The 21,577-nt window shown below is 42.5% G+C and overlaps 2 protein-coding genes across 4 annotated transcripts in view; one reads left to right on the top strand and one right to left on the bottom strand.

The window, feature by feature from the left end:
- The window catches only part of CAT (catalase), a 63,098-nt gene that overhangs the window by 32,891 nt on the left and 8,630 nt on the right, over nucleotides 1-21,577 (bottom strand). Inside the window, exon 1 of one of the 3 annotated variants that reach the window (XM_053255315.1) lies at nucleotides 21,043-21,159. The exons of the other annotated variants lie outside the window; for them this stretch is intronic. The gene's annotated coding sequence lies outside the window, so the exon portion shown is untranslated. Of the gene's footprint in view, nucleotides 1-21,042; nucleotides 21,160-21,577 lie in introns of those variants that run through there. 3 annotated transcript variants of the gene reach the window in all.
- ABTB2 (ankyrin repeat and BTB domain containing 2) overlaps nucleotides 2,824-21,577 on the top strand; it is a 254,828-nt gene continuing 236,074 nt past the window's right edge. Inside the window, exons 1-2 of the mRNA XM_053255235.1 lie at nucleotides 2,824-2,862; nucleotides 16,097-16,181. Coding sequence (XP_053111210.1) covers nucleotides 16,154-16,181 — 28 coding nt within the window. The 5' untranslated portion in view covers nucleotides 2,824-2,862; nucleotides 16,097-16,153. The remainder of the gene's footprint in view (nucleotides 2,863-16,096; nucleotides 16,182-21,577) is intronic.

A 21,577-nucleotide genomic window follows, 5' to 3' on the forward strand; every position in this document is an offset into this window, starting at 1 on the left:
AGCATTCTGTGTGCATCCGTGTTTCCCTCCCCCACATCAACTTCACAATGCCTGGACCAATAAGAACCTAATTGGGTAGAGTTGCAGGGACACTTCAATGGCTTAGTTTGTGATGTCATCCACCCCAATCCAAGATGGTGGACTCGTGAACATCTGAGGCACAAGTGGGCTAATCTGTGAACCACTTAACCAATTTGAACCAAATTTGCTACAGCTGAAGGGACACATAGGGACACCTCAATGGCAAAGCATCTGATGATGTCATCTACCCCAATTCAAGATGGTAGCCACGTTAACATCTGAGGCACAAGCAGGCTAGTTTTTGGACTGCCTAACCCATTTGAACCAAAATGGGTACAGTTGCAGTGAGTGACACACAGCAACATCTCAATGGTATAGTTTGTGATTATGTCACCCATCCCGGTCCAAGATGGCGGATGCATAAACTTTTGAGGCACAAGTACACAAACTTGAGGACTGTCTAGCCGATTTGAGCCAAATTTGGAACAGCTGTAATGAGTGACACACAGGGACACCTCAGTAGTGCAGTTTGCAATGACGACATCCACCCCAATCCAAGATGGCGGACACATGAAGTTAAAAAAGTAAATCTGCAATTATGCTCTTGCATGATTGGAGGCGCAAGAGATTTGCACCAACTTTAGTTCAGGGGTCACCACCAAAGGGGGTTAACGATGGCAAAGGCCAGGCCTCCTGGCCCAGGAACCTTGTGCTTGGTAATGGTGGGTAAGTAAACAAAAATGGAAATGGAAAAAATTGGAAATGGAAAAAAATCTCTCGTAGTCGGGCTGACTTAGATTCCGTCTCCACAATTACTTCAGTGTCTGATGTGGAGGTATCTAGCAACTCCTCTTGTGTCGTTAAGTTGGATCAGTTCCAGTTTGTGACTCCTGAGGATGTGGACAAGCTGATTAGAATGGTGCAACCTACCACCTGTTCTCTTGACCCTTGACCAACATGGCTTATAATATGTGGTGGGTGGGGGGTATTGTAGAAAGCCTGGTAGAGATTATAAATGCTTCTCTAAGGGAAGACAGGATGCCTCCTTATCTTATCTTAAGGAGGCAATTATTAAACTACTTCTGAAGAAGCCCAACTTGGTTTTCTCAGAGTTGAGCAACTACAGGTCGATCTCCAACCTTACGTGGCTGGGCAAGGTAATTGAGAGGGTGGTGCCCTCCCAGTTCCAGGTGGTCTTTGAGGAAACTGATTATCGAGACCCATTTCAAACTGGCTTTCAGGCGGGCTATGGGGTGGAGACTGCCTTGGTCATCCTGATGGATGATCTCCAATTTGGAATTGACAGAGGAAGTGTGACTCTATTGATCCTTTTGGACTTCTCGGCAGCTTTTGATACTATCAACCTAGTATCCTTCTGGAGCGTCTGAGGGGGTTGAAAGTGGGAGGCACTGCTTTGCAGTGGTTCCGCTCCTACCTCATGGGCAGGTTCCGGATGGTGTCCCTTGGAGACTGTTGTTTTTCAAAATCTGAACTTTTGTATGGTGTCCCTCAGGGCTCCATGTTGTCTCTGATGTTTAAACTACATGAAACCACAAGGAGAGATCATCAGGAGATTTGGTGCAGGGTGCTATAAGTATGCTGATGACACCCAAATCTACTTCTCCATGTCAACATCATCCCTAGAGGGCATAACTTCCCTAAATGTCTGCTTGGAGGCAGTAATAGGCTGGATGAGGGATAACAAACTAAGGCTGAATCCAGATAAGACAGAGGTACTCATTGTGCGGCGTCAAAACTTTTGATCTGCCTGTTCTGGATGGGGTCACACTTCCCCAGATGGAACAGGTATGCAGTCTGGGGGTGCTTCTGGATCCAAGCCGCTCCCTGGTGTCCCAGGTTGAGGCAGTGGCTAGAAGTGCCTTCTATCAGCTTTAGCTGATACGCCAGCTGCGTCCATTTCTTGAGACAAATGACCTCAGAACAAGTGGTACACAGTGGTCCCTCTAATTTTTTCCATCTCTGTATGGAATGAGTTTTGTTCCGGGTGACAGTATCAAGGCAGTGTATGTGCACATGCATTCAGAGTGGGGCCTTTATGATTCAACCTGAGCGGACATCCACAAACTTGTGAACGCCTTAGAGTGGTGGTACATATGCTGGTAACCTCCAGATTGGATTACTGCAATGTGCTCTATGTGAGGCTGCTTTTGTATGTAGTCCAGAAACTACAGTTGTAGTTTCCTGGCTACAGAATGTGGCAGCCAGGTTGGTCACTAGGTCATCTTGGGGAGACCATGTTATTCCCGTACTGAAAGAACTACACTGGCTGCCGATAAGTTTCCAGGCAAAATACAAGGTGCTGGTTATAACCTATAAAGCCCTAAATGGCTTGAGCCCTGGGTATTTAAGAGAATATCTTCTTCGTCATGAACCCCACCACCCACTGAGATCATCAGGACAGTTCTGTCTGCAGTTGCCACCAGCTCGTGCCATCTCCGCTGATGCCCCAAAGCTTTGGAATGCGCTTTCTGCTGAAATAAGAGCCTCCCCATCTCTGACAATTTTTAAAAAGTCTTTAAAGACACATCTGATCACCAAGGCTTTAATTAATTAAATTAATTAAATACTGTTTTGATAGTTTTAACATTGTTTTAAAATTTTAAATTGTTGCAATGTTTTAGCTTTTTCTGTTATTTATCTATTATATTAATTCTCCTGGGTGTGCCTTGGAAGGCGCATCCTGGGACCCAGCTGATTGGATGGGCGGCGGAGGCGCCCGATTGGCTGAGGCACACCCAGGAGAATTGGCCTGCCAGGCGACCACAGAAGTGAGGCGGTGGCGGCCCGGCCACGGTGGTTGAGGCGGGCCCGGCCACAGAGGTAAGGCGGCAGTGGGCCCGGCCACTGAGGCGAGGTAGCGGTGGCCATCACGGCGGCACTCTTATCCGGCAGCCTGGGCCCGGACGGAGACTGGGGCAGGTGGCAGGGGGGAGAGGTAGCCGGCCCCAAAGAGCACACAGATGCTCTGTGTGGGTGTCTAAAAATGTGTTTTTTTCAGTTTGTGACTCCTGAGGAAGTGGACAAAGCACTCCAGACTGTGTATCCTACAACCTGTCCTCTTCACCCTTGCCCAGCCTGGCTTACCTCATTTGGTAATCATTATCAGAGAGGGTCCGGTAAATATTATAAATGCTTCTCTGAGGGAGGGAGGGATGCTTTCTTGTCTTAAGAGGACTATTTAGACCACTTTTGAAGAAACCTGGATTGGATCCCTTGGAGTTAGCTAATTACAGACCTGTTTCCAGTCTTCTATGATTGGGCAAGCTGATTGAGTGAGGGTGGCCTCTCAGCTCCAGGCAGTTTTGGATGATGCAGATTATCTAGTCCCATTTCAAACTGGCTTCCATGTGGGCTATGTGGTTGAGACTGCCTTAGTCAGCCTGATGGATTATCTTCAACTGGCTATTGACAGAGGGAGTGTGATTCTGCAGATCCTTTTGGATCTCTCTGTGGCTTTTGATACCATCGACTAGGATATCATTCTGGACTGCCTAAGGGAGGTGGGATTGGGTGTCACTGTTTTATAGTAATTCCGTTCCTACCTCTCTGGTAGATTCCAGATGGTATCGCTTGGAGACTGTTGTTCTGCAAAGTGAGAACTAAAGTGTGGAGTTCCACAAGGCTCCATATGATCTCCAATGCTTTGTTAACATCTACATAAAAGTGCCGGGAAAGATTATCAGGAAGTTTGGTGTGGGGTGTTATCAATATGTAGATGACACCCAGATCTATTTCTCCATGTCAACATCATCAGGAAATGGCATATCTTCTCTAAATGCCTGCCTGAAGGTGGTAATGGGTTAGATGAGGGATAACAAACTGAAATTGAATCCAAATAATACTGAGGTACTTACGGTTAGGGGAAGGGTTGAGATGATTTTGATGTGCCTGTTCTGGGGGGGGGGTTACAAGCCCCCTGAAAGATCAGGTACATAGGTTGGCAGTACTCCTGGATCCAGAGCTCTCCCTGGCAGTGGCCAGGAGTGCTTTTTATCAGCTTTGGCTGATATTATTATTGTTTATTTTACACAGTCAGACAGGTGTTATTGACTGGTTTGTTTTATCCAGACATTGAGTCCTTCCCAAGGACCTGGGATGCCAGAATTTTATTGTCAATTGTTATAGATATTGTCGCAGAATATAGGCTGTTCCCAGTAAAGCTGCTTTTTGTAATTGGCTGATGGTGATTTCTGTGGCCCCTATGGTGTTGAGGTGCTCTTCAAGGTCTTTTGGAACTGCACCCAGGGCGCCAATGACCACTGGGATTAGTTTGGTCTTTTTCTGCCACAGCCTTTCAATTTCAATTTGTAGATCTTTGCATTTGGTGATTTTTTCTATTTCTTTTTCTTCTATTCTGCTATCCCCTGGTATTGCTATGTCGATTATTTTCACTTGTTTTTCTTTCTTCTCGACTACAGTTATATCTGGTGTATTGTGTGGCAGATGTTTGTCTGTTTGTAGTCGGAAGTCCCAAAATATTTTTGCATCTTCATTTTCTTCATTTTTTTCAATTTTGTGGTCCCACCAATTCTTGGCTACAGGTAGCTTGTATTTTTTGCAGATGTTCCAGTGTATCATCCCTGCTACTTTGTCATGCCTTTGTTTGTAGTCAGTCTGTGCGATCTTTTTACAACAGCTGATTAGGTGGTCCACGGTTTCATCTGCTTCTTTACAAAGGCGGCACTTGCTGTTTGTGGTGGATTTTTCGACTTTTGCTCTTATTGCATTTGTTCTTAGTGCCTGTTCTTGTGCAGCCAGTATTAAACCCTGTTTCTTTCTTCAAGTTGCCATTCTTAAGCCATTGCCAGGTCTTGGTGATGTCTGATTTTCCACTTATATTGTGCAAATATTGACCATGCAGTGGCTTCTTTTTCCATTTTTCTGCTCGGTTCTTGACTTGTTCTTTCTTGTAGGCCTGCTTTGTTTCATTGGTGTTGAATAGTTTCTCGTTCTTGACCATTTGAAGTGCATCTTCTTCACTGTCCTTGATATATTCTTCAAGGCCTCTTTTCTCCTCCTCTACTGTTTGATGGACTTGCAGCATTCCTCTTCCACCCGAGCTGCGAGGGAGGTAGAGCCTATCGACATCACTGCGGGGGTGCAGAGCATGATTGTTGGTCATGATTTTCCTGGTCTTACGATCTAGCATCTCTAGCTCTTCCTGGGTCCAGTCTATTATTCCTGCAGTGTATCTGATAACAGGTATAGCCCAGGTGTTTATGGCTTGTATGGTGTTCCCGCCATTGAGTTTGGACTTGAGGATTTTTCTAACTCTCCTGATGTAGTCACTTCCCATTTTTCTTTTCACTTCAGTGTGTGCGATGTTATCAGCCTGGAGAATGCCCAAGTATTTGTAAGGTTCTTTCTCTTCCAGATTCTTGATCTTGCTTCCATTGGGCAGTTCTATTCCTTCTGTTTTTGTTATTTTCCCTCTGTTCATTATTATTATTACTATTACTATTACTATTATTTAATTCTATTTCTATACCACCCTTCCAAAAATGGCTCAAGGCGGCTTACACAGAGAAATAATAAATAATATGTCAGCTACATCCATTTCTGAAGGTAACCTCCAGGCTTGACTACTGTAATGCATTCTACGTGGGGCTGCCTTTGTATGTAGTCCAGAAATTCCAATTGGTACAGAATGCGGCAGCCTGATTGATCTCTGGGACAGACAAAGGGACCACATAACACTGGTTTGAAAAGAATAGGACTGTTTGCCAATATGTTTCCGGGTGTAATACAAAGTGCTGGTTATTACCTATAAAGCCCTTAACGGCTTGGATCCAGGCTGTTTTAGAGAGCGCCTCCTTTATCATGAACTCTGCCATTTGTTACAATCTTCTGAAAAGGTCTGGTTACAGTTGCCACTGGCTCATTTGGTGGCAACCCAGGACTGGGCTTTTTCTGTGGCTGGCTTTGGAATATGCTCCCTGTTGAAATAACAGCATCTTCCTCTCTGTATGTTTTTAGGAAGACCCTCAAGATTCACCTGTTCTCACAGGCTTTTAATTCAAATTAATTTTAATAACATTTGTTTTAATAATTGTTTAATGCTATTGTTTTTATTGGTTTGTGTATTTTAATCTGTGTTGATTTTTAAATATTGTTTTAAATTTTGTACTTCGCCTAGAGATGTCATATCAGGAGGTACAGAAGTATAATAAAAAAGCTTTTTAAAATATATATATTTTAAATTAAGGTATGTGCTGAAGCATAATCCTGTGTTGCTTTGGGGAAAGACATCAATCCAGTATTTCCTGTTATTAGCCTCTGAGGTCCCCAAAATAACACATTAAAATCAACTAAGGATGCAGATCAGCAATTTTGTCCACTGAGGATAGGCAAGACAAAATTGGGAGGGGTATGTCCTGGAGACTAACTTCCCAATTCTGCCTTTAGCTGCTTCATAAGTAGATTCTAGGAGCACTCTGGCACTTCTATAAACAAGTGTACCCTTCCTCCTCCTTTCTCTTTATGGGCTAATGTTTTCTCCCTCCTGCATGACAGCAGCAGTGTGGTAGGGGTCCTTGCAAGGCCACTCAAAGCAGCAGCAACACGGCTGGGGATTTTGTCCGGGGAGGCGGCTGGGCCGCCAGGAAGAGGAGGCGTTGGTAGAGCCACGCCACTGAGAGCAGCCTGGCTAGGCGGGCGGCGGAACTGTGCCCGGCCAGGAAGGAAAGTGCCGGTGGCAGCTGGGGACAAAAAGCTGAGAAGACTGGGGCAGAAAGTGGAAGGGAGGGGGGAACCACCAGCCCCAAAGAGCGCACAGATGCTCTGTGCAGGTTCAGCTAGTTACCATATATTTTGCTAAGTATTCTTAGCAAAGAAAACTATGGTACCTGATATAGTAATAAGCTATATTTTAATTATGTTCAAGAACAAAGCAAACTGAGGTGACATCTTGAAGTAGAAGTGAAAGGCCAGAAGAAAACATTTATCAACAAGGTCAGCAGCTAGTTCATTTAGAGCAGGGGTGCACAAGTCAAATACCCTGGTGGGCCGGAACCAACCATGACTTGGTAGGCACGGGCTGAGGTAAATTTTCAGCACATTAATGATTACATTAAAATTATTTAAAATATTAATGAAAGCAATTACAAGCCTTTTGGAATGGCGGTATAAATCTTTTTTATAATAATAATGATGATGATGATGATGATGATGATGATGATGATGATGAAAGCAAGTATTAGTTACCTACAACATGAGGAGGGAAGAGGAGGCTCCTAGAAACCGTTCCTCTTTCTTGTCCCCCATGTACTTTCAACGCCTTTAAAGGTCAGTTTTGAAAAGGGGCTGACCCCCACCAAGTCCCTGGGGCAAGGCAGCATTTTGCAACTTACCTCAAGCACCACAATACTTTGGGCCAGCCCTGGGGCCGGCAAAAAAGTCCCCGTGGGCTGGATCCGGCCTCCGGGCCTCATGTTGTGCAGGCCTGATTTAGAGCCATGCCAAATAAAAGGAGGAAACATAATTCACAAACTTGATCATCTCCACACCAAAAATAGAAATTGTTTTCTCTTTGTGAGATGAAATGTACCAGCATCTTCTGAGGCAAGCAGGAATGCTGCCCACCTTCTTACTCTGAACTGTCATACACTGAAGTGCAATTAAATACAGTGCACAAAGTTAGGAAGAGTTCTATCCTAGCAATCTTTCCTCTCTCTGGCATTCCAATGGAAGGCCAAGAATGCCCTTTCATTGCCAGCAGCCTGAAGTGAGTGGGGTGGAGAGGAAGGTTCCTACAGGAATGATATGTAGAACTGCTACATGTCTTCAATTTCTGCCAGGGCATTGACTAGCTCATTAGGTTTTGGGGAAGAACAGTATCTTGTACAGCTGCATCTGGCAGCAATCCATTAGGTTATCTGTGGGAAGTAATTGTGGCTAGACCAGGGACCTGATGAATTTAGCTGGACATTTACTACGTAGGTTGCACATTTGGGAAAGCATTATGTCTTGTAGAGCTGCATCAAGCAGACATTCATCAGGGCATCTTTAAAAAGTGATTAGAAAAGCTGTACCTGTTGAATTTCTGTTTAGCTATATCTCTCCCCAGCCCAAGCTGAAAGTCCATGACAAAGTATGGGTACAAAGAGTGTATTTTTAAAAACCTGCATAATATACAAAGTCTTTACAGCTTACATGGTGCACAAGTCAAAATGGTCACTCTGACTTGCAGTTTTGGTTCTTTTTAGAGCATGAGTGAAATATGAAACCATCTCAGTACTCAAATTGAATGTTTTTGGATTACTGAATAAATGCAAACAGATAAAATGTTAGATGAAGTCTTTGTTACCCTGTGTTTCCTGTAAAATGCACAGAGATCACCTGCACATGCAGGACCCCTCATTTTCTCCATTCACCTCAATAGATGGATCAGGCATTCACACAAGCAATCATTGGAATGGAGAAGCAAACCGTAAGACACTATTCCTTATATCATATATAGCACTAAGAAACATTAAATATACACCTGGATATCTAAACAACATTATATGATTAAGAATCTAGCCGTAAAATACTTTTAATGAAGATGTCTTTTTCTGATTATAGAAAGTACCTTTCATGTTTCAGATACTGGATTCATCTGTGCCTATATTAAGCAGGCCTGCACAATTTGTGACCCACCAAGCCAAACACAGTCCAACCAGTGTTCCCTCTAACAGGAATTCCCAGATGTTGTTGACTACAACTCCCATAAACCCCAGCCAAAGGCCATTGCAGCTGAGTATGCTGGGAGTTGTAGTGAACAACATCTGGGAATCCCTGTTAGAGGGAATACTGAGTCCAACAGTAATCTATTGTAGGGTCTTGGGGGGGAAATCCTATCTGATGTCTGGGGAAAAAATTCTATCTATCTCTGCTAGAACAGGGTGTGACGGTCATACACTTGGCCAGCTGCCATGCTATGTAGGTTGCATTGAGCTTGGTAGGTCACGAGTTGTGCAGACATGATCTAAGAAAACTGACAGGCTCCTAACAACCTCCAAGCTATTAAAGCCTACATAAGTTAATATTCCAACAAATCTTCTGCAATATGTTGCTGAAACAGCATTTTGGAATTAGCAACACAATACCAACTGTGCCTTTGGGAATTGGAAATAAGCAACAAATATGTGCTATATGGGGGAAATAAGTAATTAGGACTTAACTAGTTGATCTTACACAATTCTTTGAATTTCTGTGATGGGAGAAAAAGCTAGACTATTTTACACAGAAAGTAGTGGTATGGTTCACACAGTCGTTTGAGTCTAGCTTTAATGTGGATTACCCAAATCAGTGTGATTGTGTGAACCCACACCATGGTAGTTTATGGCCTGAGATAAATCTGAGATTCCAACCTCAGCAGAGTTTCACATTAGACGTGCACAAATTGATTTTTGCAATTTGATTCAACTTTAAATCGAATCACAAAAATTTGAATCAATTTGTTGAATCAGCCGGCCATTGCTGACCTTTGTCATTCCCTTGCTTGACAAATCAAATTGAAGATTTGCCAAAAACAAAAAACAAAAACACAACAAAGTAAAACCATGATTTGCCCATAGGAAACAATGGGGATTTTCCCCCATGGGTAGGTCCTGGGGACACCAAAGTGGGTTGGGTGGTAGGTCATGAGGTGTGCTATCTACCACCTAGCCCATGAAAGAAATAGGCAAGTGGGCGATTAAAAAGGACCCCATAGGATCCTATGGGGGTTTAGATTAATTGTTCGCCTGCTTGCCCATTTCTTTTGTGGTAGGTAGCACCCATCACACTGTACCACCCAACCCACTTTGGTGTCCCTAGGGGAACAATGGGGTTATTTGAGTTCCCCATTGTTCCCTATGAGTGAAACAAGCAAAGTGTGATTGCACACGTTTTGCAACCCTGCCTTGAAAAACACTGCAAAACAGAAGCAGCACATTCAGGCCCTTCCAACACAGAACATACAGTCCAAAGATGGTGGCGGGGGGGGGATCGCTGACCCAGAACACATTGCCAGCCACAGTGCCTGCGCTGCAGTAACATCATTGGCACAAGTTTCTCTCACACAATATTCTGACTCTTTCCTTACTTGCAACAGCTGCCACAGCACAGTAGCACCATTTGCAGCCAGCAAGTGTAGCCATAGATTCAACTACAGCATCTTCAGCCACATTTTGATTGAGTGAGTTTGCAATGCGGATTGCAAGAGCAGACTACAGCAGTGAATGAAGCACAAGGTCAGACATGAAGCTCATCACAACAACCAAGAACATAGAGACATAGGAAGGTGCCATATACTGAGTCAGACCATTGGCCTATCTAGCTCAGTATTGTCTTCACAGACTGGCAGCAGCTTCTCCAAGGTTGCAGGCAGGAATCTCTCTCAGCCCTATCTTGGAGAAGCCAGGAAGGGAACTTGGAACCTTCCGCTCTTCCCAGAGCGGCTCCATCCCCTCAGGGGAATATCTTACAGTGCTAACACTTCTAGTCTCCCATTCATATGCAACCAAGACAAACCCTGCTTAGCTAAGGGGACAAGTCATGCTTGCTAGCACAAGACCAGCTCTCCTCTCTTGAATAAAGCAATATTACACACTCACACAGAGCTGAGCTGCCACTGTCCATTTCTCGCCACAACAAACCAAACCACAGTTCAAGGAAGGATGGAAGGTAACCAACCCAAGTTCTACCTTTGCCAATCTGAGATCCAGCAAAACCAGATAGTTATAAGTTACAACAACCTATACAATAGGTTGTATAGCATTATATTCAATGCTGAGAAAAGAAAACCTTATATTCAATGCCGAGAAAATAAAACCTTCATTGATTCCTTCATAACTTCATTTATTCCTTCCTCCTCTCTTGATGTAAGGGCTCTCTCTGCCTCCCTGTCCCTTTGAATACATTTTGAAATTACCTCTGTTTTTGTTCCCCCTTTGTTAATCTGAGATGCAATAAAACAGTTATAGCAGCAATAGCACAGCATATACTGGGTGCTGAGAAAAGAAATCCACCCTCAAAAAGTGTTCATTCTCCCTTCTCCCTCCCTCCCCCAGCAAATGGTGGCACAGTTGCCCATGCCCACACTTGATTTGAATGACAACATGCCAACCAAGAAGTGAGGAGATCTCAAACCAATTGGAAGCCAGTGCTAGAAAGCCAATCAGCAAAGGGGGAAAGCCTGCCAAAATTGCAGCTTAAATCATGCAAATCGATTTGCACCAAATCGGGGCTGATTTGATTCAGCCTCAAATCAGCCCCTTAATTTAAGGGGTGATTCAGTTTGCAGTTGAATCCATGAATCACCCCCGATTCAACACAAATTGAATTGTACATTCCTAGTTCACACAATCACACTGTCAGTAACCCACACTAAACCTAGATCCAAATGATTGTGTAACCCAGGCCAATATTTAATAATGATGTGTAGATAGTTGCTAACAATTGGCATTTTCTCTCTTTAGGTGAAGAGTGGATTTCAAAGAGCTATTTTGGCCATAATCAGATATTTGTACATGTCCAGTAGAACATTTTACTATTGTTTCTTTGAACAGCAACCTGCTTATGTTATGAACAGGTTTTGAAACTTTTTGAACTCCCTTTAGTTTGATAATTTATTCCACTTTGATTCTCTTCTTCCATCCGGAAGCTCAGAACAGCTTGCATGAGGCTCCCAATGAGCCTTCTTCTAGCACTGATAGTGTCCTCACCTGCTTAGTTTCCAGACTATTCACTAGTTTTAAGAGCGATTTGCCATGTACAGTGGTCCCTCGACTTACAAACTACTCGACATAAGTATTTTTCGAGTTACAAACGGCAGTTTTAGATCCGGTTTTAGATGCAGTTTTTTCGACTTACAAATTTTTAGATGGGGTTTCCTCGACTTACGAATTTTACATGCGGTTTCCTTGACTTACGAATTTTACATGCGGTTTCCTTGACTTGCCTGCCTGTTTACTGCCTGTTTATTCTTGAAAAGAAATGTTCCTGTGCAGTTTGCAAGCCTTACTGGGGGTCTGGGTCTTTTTTCTAGGCTCCGGAACGCATTAATCCGTTCCCAATGCATTCCTATGGGAAACCGCTTTTCAACTTATGAACTTTTCGACTTACAAATGTGCATTCGGAACGGATTAATTTCGTAAGTAGAGGGACCACTGTATTTGAACAAAAGCAAACCCAAAGCCCCCCCCCCCCCTGTGGATGTGCTAAACTGGTTGGGGAAATCTTTGCATCCTGACCATAACAATACATGTGCTCAGCTAATTAGAAGGACCATCTAATCCAGCACACTGTCATACCTACTATAAGTTGTTCCAGAGTTGAACTACTTTAGATAGTTGTTTATACATTCTCATCTTAAACTTCTAGAGAGCAACTTCATAAAATTCCCTGTGCAACTGTTTCATGTCTCAGTTACAACTAGAAGAACTAATATCCAGCCTCCCTGGAGGCAGATGTCATGCATACATGGATATCTATGTTTGTAATATATGTATGAACAGGCTTATATATAGTCCAAAGCAGTACATATTATCAAATCTATACACTCAGTGAGAGCTTCCTGCTCAGCTCTATCCAAATTAAAATTATTATAATTTATGATAGTAATAACTCAACATGCTAATTTGTTTTTCTATGTTGCTAATTTGATAAGAGATCATCTTTATTACGGTCTTTGACCAGCAAATGTTGCTAATTTGTGGGATGGAAATTATATGGATAATAATGAACAGCACTGAAGGAATTAGTTCTTGTTTCTGTTGTTTAAATTAATACATACAACACAATTCACACTTTTTGAAGTTAAAAAATGGCAGCTTCAGTCACATGTTTTAACAAGGCCATTTACAAATATGACAGAAAAATAAAATGCAAATGTTAACAGTGTTAGCAACCTGATCTAATGCACATTTATGCAGAAGCAAACCTTACGCCATTTAAATGGATTTAATTCTAGAGCACAGGACTTCCACCTCAAGTATCCAGAATGTGCAGATTTGAATACTTTCATTTAGAAACTACAAGAACCAACATAGATGTTACATGCAATTCCCACCCCTTCATAACACTTTTTTAAAGGGGCTGAGGAAGCACTTGCAGGGAAGAAGAGGTGGGAATCCTCAGGCTTCCCTGGCACTTCATCATCCCCACCCCCCACCCCAGGCTTGGATCCACACCTGGAAATGAGTCCAGCTGAGGGGGAAACCGTCTAGGGTAGGGCTAAAAAACTGCTTTGGTTTTTTGTTTTTTTGTTTTTAAAGAGCAGTCCTAACTAGTCTCTTCCACAAATGGATTTATGGAAGAGACTAGTTAGGACTACTCTTTTGAAAAAAACAAAAAACAAAGCAGCTTTTTAGTATTTTCTTTTTAGTGTTTTTAGTAAACAAAGTATCACAGATACTTAATATTTTATCATGTGCATGTATGGGACCACACATCTGCTGAGCTAATATCTAGTTCTGACCACACCCGACCTTACTTAGAAGTCCTAACTATCAAAAGCAGTATTCTTGCTATTAAAAAAAAAAGCAGTGTGTTCCACGTTCAAGTCACATTTTGTCGAGCTATAACTACTGGAGATCACCTCTCTTCACTTGCCCATCTGTTTCAAGAAGATTTTGGCAGCGCACCATAATAACAACGACATAACCAACATGTTGAGCCCCACCTTGCTGAATATCCGCTTTCAGGCTCTTAACTAAATAAGATAACTGGGCTGAAATTTTTCCCTTCTAATCTAAGCTGGAACAGACATCAGTGTCATTCCTCTCTGGAGAACTGCATGAGATGGAAACACTCCCCATTCTTTTTCTTTTTAAAGGAAATCGGTTCCACTGAGAATTAGTTCAGCTGAATTTAATCTTTCAGCTGGTCCCCTTGCTCTCCATCATGTGCCAGAACTTATGATTCACTTCTAATTTTCTGCTTTTGTTAGATGATACAGCCTGTAGAGCCCCTGGTGGTGCAGTGGTAAAAACTGCCGTCCTGTAACCAGAAGGTTACAAGTTCGATCTGACCAGGGGCTCAAGGTTGACTCAGCCTTCCATCCTTCCGAGGTCGGTAAAATGAGTACCCAGAATGTTGGGGGCAATATGCTAAAATCATTGTAAACCGCTTGGAGAGCTCCGGCTATAGAGCGGTATATAAATGTAAGTGCTATTGCTATTGCTATTGTAGAGAGAAACAGATCATGTGCTGTATTAATGACTCTGCTGCTTAAGAAGGAGCCTGATGGCTTACTTCCCAAGAGTCTACCTTATCACTACCCAATTTTTTTTTATGCCCACCTTTTTCACTGCTGCTTGAAGCAGCTGCTAAGAATGTTTATGTGGCCTAACAGAATGAGATGTTTGTTTCAGCAGCCAGTGTGAGCAACAACAGCCAGCAAGCAGTCAAGTCAGTGTGTGGGATGCCTGCACCACCATCTTATGGAGCTACCCAGGTTTAAAGAGCAAAACTTTGAAGTGAATTTTGCAACCTAGCTTCTGACTGGGGCTTGGGGCAAAAATGTTCTTGGTCACACAGGTCAATTAGTTTCTCTGTGTAGAGAAGCGTGACCTGAATTCTCCTGAATCTCTCAGCAGTCTTTAATGCCATTGACCACCCATAGTATCCTTTTTGATCAATTGTGAGAACTGAAGATTCAAGGTTCTGCATTGTGGAAATTCTTCTAATTTCACGTACCTCATGAGTATCATCAGAACACAGTACGGAAAAATGACTGTTCTTCTCCAGCAGAAGCTGGCATGCCAATTCCATGTTGTAAAACACACATGCCAGCTTGGTGTAGTGGTTAGAGTGCTGGTGGACTAGAACTGGGGAGACCCGAGTTCAAATCCCCATTCAGCCATAAAACTAGCTGGGTGACTCTGGGCCAGTCACTTCTCTCCCAGCCTAACCTACTTCACAGGGTTGTTGTGAGGAGAAACTCAAGTATGTAGTACACCGCTCTGGGCTCCTTGGAGGAAGAGCGGGATATAAATGGAAAAATAAAATAAAATAAAATAATAAATGTATGTATGTATGTATGTATGTATGTAGCAATGGCTATCACTTGGGCATCTAGGAAGCTTTGCTGGATCCAAGGGCACAGTTGAGTTCTATTCTGTTTCCCATGCTATTCACTGCCAATATAAAACTGCTGAGAGAGGTTGCCCAGCAATTTGGAGGACGGCATGCATGTGCATTTCTTGAACAATTTGATTCGGCTATAGTGAATGAGAGAATCACTGAAATCTAGATAAAGTCAAGATGCTGATGGTGGATGGAAAATAAATTCAGACATAGCCAATATGTCTGGGGCCACATTCCCCCTTAAAATTCAGATTTGTGTTCTGAAAGTACCTTGGATAAAGCATAGCTCCTAGATACCCATTGCTAGGTGTATGTTTTTTACAACCTTGAACTGGTTTACCAGCTCTGCAAGCCAGACATGCTGACCAAGAGGCCATTGTGTTAACTGGTTACAGTTTAAGTATATATTTTCAAGCAAACCTCTTTCTCTTCCCCACAATCAGTATTCTAAGTTAAACATTATTAAATCAGTATTCGAAGTAAAACATCCCAAATATAAGCACCCTGTTTTCAAAAGCACTAAATACCAGAATCAAGACAGAACTGCAGACACTTTGAATACTGAGATCATAAACAAGTTGTATAATCAACTTTAGCTGACTTACTGGTATCTTTGAGAGTATCACATAAGGAGGCAAAATAAGGCTCCTCACAAGGCTCTCACTGCCCTAATTATTTTTTAACACCTACTAAGCAGCTCTGCCCTCTATCTTAATCCGCACCTTGCCTACTCAAAACAGCTAATATACAATTGGCACTAGTTAAGCACTAGCATGAGGTAAACAGTTTGAAATGAAGGCTTAGAAAATAAAGATGTCAGTTATATTACAAATCTAGATGCAGCTCCTGTAGTGGTTCATCACAGTACGTACAAGATGGCCAGTAACTTGTTGATACAGAGTACGCACAGCTGTTCTGCATATTAGCAGGGAATGGTGGACATTTTGGTCATCTGGATTATAAATCAATTTGGAGACTGACATGGGTGTCTCTCTCTCTCTAGGTTGATTTATCCAAGATTCTGCACCATGTTCCTAGAACCAGCACCTAATTTTGACTGATGAAAGAAAAGCTACACAAGACAAAAGGTAGAGCATTTCATTTACAGAAGGACATATAACAAAGTGCTGAGGACTTGCTTTAGGCTCACCATAAAATGGTCCGCTCTCCCCAAAGGGCTCAAAATCTAAAAGAAGCATAAGGCAGATACCAGCAACAGCCACTGGAGAGATGCTGTGCTGAGGCTGGATAGGGCCAGTTGCTCTCTGCCTGCTTAATACAAGAGAATCGCCACTTTAAGAGTTGTCTCTTTGCTCAGTTAGCAGGGGTCTGTTTTCCTGTGTGGACTGGGAGTGCATGTTCACAAATGCTTTTCCTTTTCTTTTAAAAAGAGTTACTATCGATTCAGTGGATAAACCACCTTTGAGAGGCATTCTAAAGACAGCCTCCACCATGTACCATCCAGGTGTTAGGGGACTGGGCAGGGAATTCTGCAGAAGAGAGAACATGGGGAGGAGAAATAAAATCTCATCCTCGTCCTCTGGAAAAATAAAATGAAGTCATCTTACTTTGAAAAGGTCCACCATCCTCCTTGTCTGTACAAGAGTGTCACTCACCCATGCACCCATTTACTCCCACAAACCTATCTACTGTATGGTGAAATCCATATTTAAATACATAGGTTTGCCATAATAAACCTGTGAGACAAGTTTTGGACAGTATAGAAATATTTTAAATAAATAATCACATGTAGTTTGGGCCTTAGGGACATAGAATTGTAGTACTATTTAGAGCAGGGGTGGGGAACCTTGGCCCTCCAGCTGTTTTTGAACTACAGCTCCCACCATCCCCAGCCACATAATTGTGGCTGGGGATGATGAGAGTTGTAGTTCATAAACAGCTGGAGGGCCAAGGTTCCCCACCCCTGATTTAGAGCTTGGTCCAAAATCTAAGATAGAAATGTTCACGATGGAGAAGTCTAACTCATAATACTCAATTATCTTGTAATACTGAAATTTTTTCTTACATTCCCTAGCCAGTTACAAATATTCCATTCAAGGCCTTCTCAAACAACAAATGCAAATTATTATCCCTTTGTTGTGGAAGATCCAAACATTATCCCTCAGAAAAGTGACACTGGTTCAAGTATCATTTTCCTAGCCATAAAACGACACCATTCTGATTATGGGAAGATGTGATCCTCCCCTAGCTATCACTTCATCTGAATTGTGAAACAGAGTGATGCAACAGTCACGGTTTGATAGCCATCAGTAAATATGTTCACATTACATTTTGTAATAATTTACTAAACAGTTTGTTTTTAAATTTTAAGTCGGTTTAGATATTAGACAGACGACCTGGAGGGGATCTTGGACTAGCCCACCAATGAGGTTTAATGAGGCAACCACCTTAGGTGTTGGATTGGATGCGCAGAGGTAGCTCACCATGTAACTGGGCCTCATCTCGCCCAACCTGCTCTTGGCAGCAGCTGCTACTGCTTGGGCATGTCCTTACTGCTGCTCAGAGTTCAAGGCAGGGGGTGGGGAGTAGAGCAGTTGGAAGTAAATCCATATTTCCTGACACTTCATTCCTTACCACCTGCCTTTTCAAAAGGCAGGGAGAATAGGACCATAAGCAGTGGAAAGGAAGACAATGCAGTCCAGTGATGGCTGCCACTGCCAACACTAGGCAAGGAAACAGGGAGGGAAGAAATGAGTTTGGGAGAGGGAAGCCTCCAAAGGGGGCTCTGAGGGAAAAGAATCAATGACCGAATGCCTTCCCAGTGGCTGGGTGTGTGTGTCTGATGAAGGTATGAATCGCTTACCCCATTACACACACCAAGGATCTTCAAAAGGTAACGGTAAGTGTGCCATCTTGTCGATTTAGACTCCTGATGCCCACAGAGTCCTGTGGTTTTCTGTTTGGTAGAATACAGGAGGGGTTTACCATTGCTTCCTCCTGCACAGTATGGGATGATAATGCCTCTCAGCATCTTCCTATATCACTGCTGCCTGATATAGGTGTTTCCCATAGTCTGGGAAACAGACCAGCGAGGATTCAAACCAGCAACCTTCTGCCTGTTAGTCAAGCATTTCCCCGCTGTGCCACGTAAGAATTGGTGCTCAGCCTGAAGGGGGCAGCAGCTCAACATGCTGCTTGGGCGCCAGTAAGCTCAGCAGAAGTAAAAGTGATAAATGGAAAGCTTTGGTGAAGGGGAATCTGTGGGGGATGGATGGGAACAAACACAAAACTATTCTCTATACAAAAGTAGCTTCCTGTAGCTTTAGCAGCTGTCAAGAGTTTTGGCAGGTAGAACTTGGCAGGCAGATTAGGAAAGCAGCACCTGCCAAAATTCCCTCTTACATAAATGCTGCCATTTCAAGAATCTCACTTCTTTTGCAGGTGAATTGCCTTAAACATCTTATTGTGATGAGACCTTTGACAATAATTTGAGAGTCAGGTGCTTTATGGGTCTAACATATCTAGGGTTTTAGAAGAATGATTACAAAGACCCTCAACTTGTTTTTCATGCCTTTAAGAAGCACTTGACATAAGTGGGTAAAGGTTTGTGATGCATTTAGTATTATATTAGTTTCTTAACTAACAGCTGCCTTGTCAATCTGTAAGTGATAGACTTCCACAGTACTCTATCGTACAATTTGTTTCATTTTATATCACTGGATGAAATGCACCATCAGTCGAAAATGTCTCAGGATACTCCATCAAGCAATTAGATTAGTGGTGCTGCAGTTATTAATGCTGCTGCAATGACCAGTCAGACATCTCCTGAGTCACATTATCAACTGATACCTCACCTAGGTGTGGATATTTATTTTGCAATATCTTCTAATACACTCTAATAAGCACTAGGAAATGGGGCACATTGATATGTGTGTTCTGCATTGGGAAAGAGCTGCTGAAGTACTGAACATAAACAACAATGTTGTTTACATTATGATGAAGACATCAACTCCAAGCCGCAGCAAAAATATGAAGAACTACCAATTTAGCATCTGGCTTTTTATTAACACACATGTGAATGAACCATTGGCACAATTATAAGAAAGCATAAAGGTTATCTGAGGCGAATTACTTAAGACTATGTATAACAGGCTAACATACTGTGGTGCAGTTTGTAAACAGATATATAAATATAGTTAATAAGACTTCGTTATCTCCAAAATGTGATATTTCGATTGAGGTGGAGAAATACAGATAGAGATATCCCCACAAAAACAATTGTTGACATTCAGACTCATCCTTCATTGACACACCAGGGTTTTTAGTTGTGTAAGCGAGAGTGAGTTTTTTTAACAATCTCCTCTTTCATTTGCAGCCACCTACACCTCCTTAAACTATGTCCCTGAGGGTTGGGTAACCCTCCTAGAATTTCTTCCAATCAGTTTCATTAGATGGCTCCTTGTTCTAAGTGTTTTCCTCATACCATGCATTATTTTATTAGTCTGAAAACAAAGGTTGCAAGGTTAATTAGAGAGGCTGATGAGAAAGAAAGCTGACACAAGAAGAATAATGGTTATAGTACACATTACTATATTAGTTGGAAACATCACTTCCTTTATTAGCTCACTGCCAGTTCCTGGTATCATATATGCTACATAAATCCTTTACTCTTTTGAAGCAGTTATGTATTCTGGACCAGGTGTATCGCAAGTACATTCTTGCCTTGACAATGCTCAGGCAGATACATTCTAGGACTGTCCTGCTCATCTCTGATTCAGTAGGTGGCTGCAGCTATTCACTTTGGAGATAGGTCTTAATTTGGCTGATCACCAAGGTGTAGGACCTTGAGTGAGACCCCAGATACATCAAGCACTATGAGGAAAAGGAAATGCAGAAGAGAAGGTGGACCATACTGGAGTCTGGACAGCCATCTGAGGGACGTTCTAGCCTTGGATTAGCCTACTGGGGATCCTGCTGAAGTAGGAGATGTAGCTCTTGGTGGTAGTGCGAAGCACTTGCGCACTAGTCCATCAGTAAGATCTGCCAAGAGTTGCATCACTTACTACAACAGGATCTCCAGTAGTGTGTGTTTAGAGGGATGTAAGCCTTTAACTCTTTTATCTTTCTCTGATTAAAATGACATCTACTCACCTTCCATCTGCGTGTGCCTTTCTCTCCGTCTCGGATGTAAAGAACAGTGCCTGGCTAGCACAACACTAGTCCAGCATCCTGTTCAACACAGTGGCCCACCAGATGCCTCTGAGCAGCCCACAGGCAAGAGGTGAGGGCATGCCCTCTCTCTTGCTGTTGCTCTCCTGCAACTGGTATCCAGAGGCATCTTGCCTCGAGGCTGGAGGTAGCCTACAGCCACCAGACTAGTAGCCATTAATAGATCTGTTCTCCATGAGTTTGTCTAAGCCCCATTTAAAGCCACCCAATTTAGGGGCCACCACCACATCCCTTGGCAGATAATTCCATAGATTAATTATATACTTCCTTTTGTTGGTCCTAAATTTCCTGGCCTTTAGTTTCATGGGATGGTCCCTGGTTCTAGTGTTAACGATGTATTAAATTCCTTATTTTTTTTTCATTATTATTGTTATTATTATTATTATTATTATTAATTTGATTTCTATACCGCCCTTCCAAAAATGGCTCAGGGCATTTTACACAGAGAAATAATAAATAAATAAGATTTTAGGCTCCAGGTTTTTTAAAAATCCACTAAATGGTACCATCTAGTTTGCTGTGTTTTCCTCTAACCTTCCAAAAAGAATACTCTTCAGATACATATTTTCTGTGCTATGCAATCCTCAGTCCTATCCCATTACTTGGATTCTTAGCTATGGAATGCACAGAAAAGGAAAAGAGACCATATCTGAGAACAAAATTGTGTGTAGTGATGAGTCAATTCCCCTGGGCTCGATTTGTAATTAGACTCTGCTAACCAAGCTGATTTTTAGGGGGTAACAAAAAAATATCTGTTACTTGTAAGTATCATCAGCAGGAGTGTGACAGGATCCAAATCCTTCCTCTCATGGCTGCAAAGCTCTTTACGTGGTTGTTGTGGTGACACCAACAGACCTCTTCTCCCCTCCCCTTTCCTGGCTATGGCAGTTGCAACAGAGGCTGCGGATAGGCCCCACCTTCCCTTTTACCTTGGCAGTGGGGAGGGGCCTATCTGCTGAAAAAGGAAGGGAGGGGTAGGTGGCTTTGGGGAGTGACTGAGTTGGGGTGGCAGGGAGGATTACAGGAGACGAACTTGGTGGGTCATTATCTTTCTTCTTGGATTGGAGGCAAACATTACAAGTCACAGAAGGTCAAAAGCTGAGCCAGGGGATTATGATCTTTGGTGACATCACTAATTGTGTGAATGTATCCGTGTACAGTTTTTATGTTTGTAATTTATATATTTTAAATCAGATTTGTTTTCATATTTTTAGCATAATACTTTTAACTGTCATTTTTATTATATATTTTTAACTTTTGTAAACTGCCTTGGGATTGTTTTTAATGAAAGGTG

Source organism: Hemicordylus capensis, chromosome 1 (genome assembly GCF_027244095.1).
Source record: "Hemicordylus capensis ecotype Gifberg chromosome 1, rHemCap1.1.pri, whole genome shotgun sequence".
In the NCBI taxonomy this organism is placed as follows: domain Eukaryota; kingdom Metazoa; phylum Chordata; class Lepidosauria; order Squamata; family Cordylidae; genus Hemicordylus; species Hemicordylus capensis.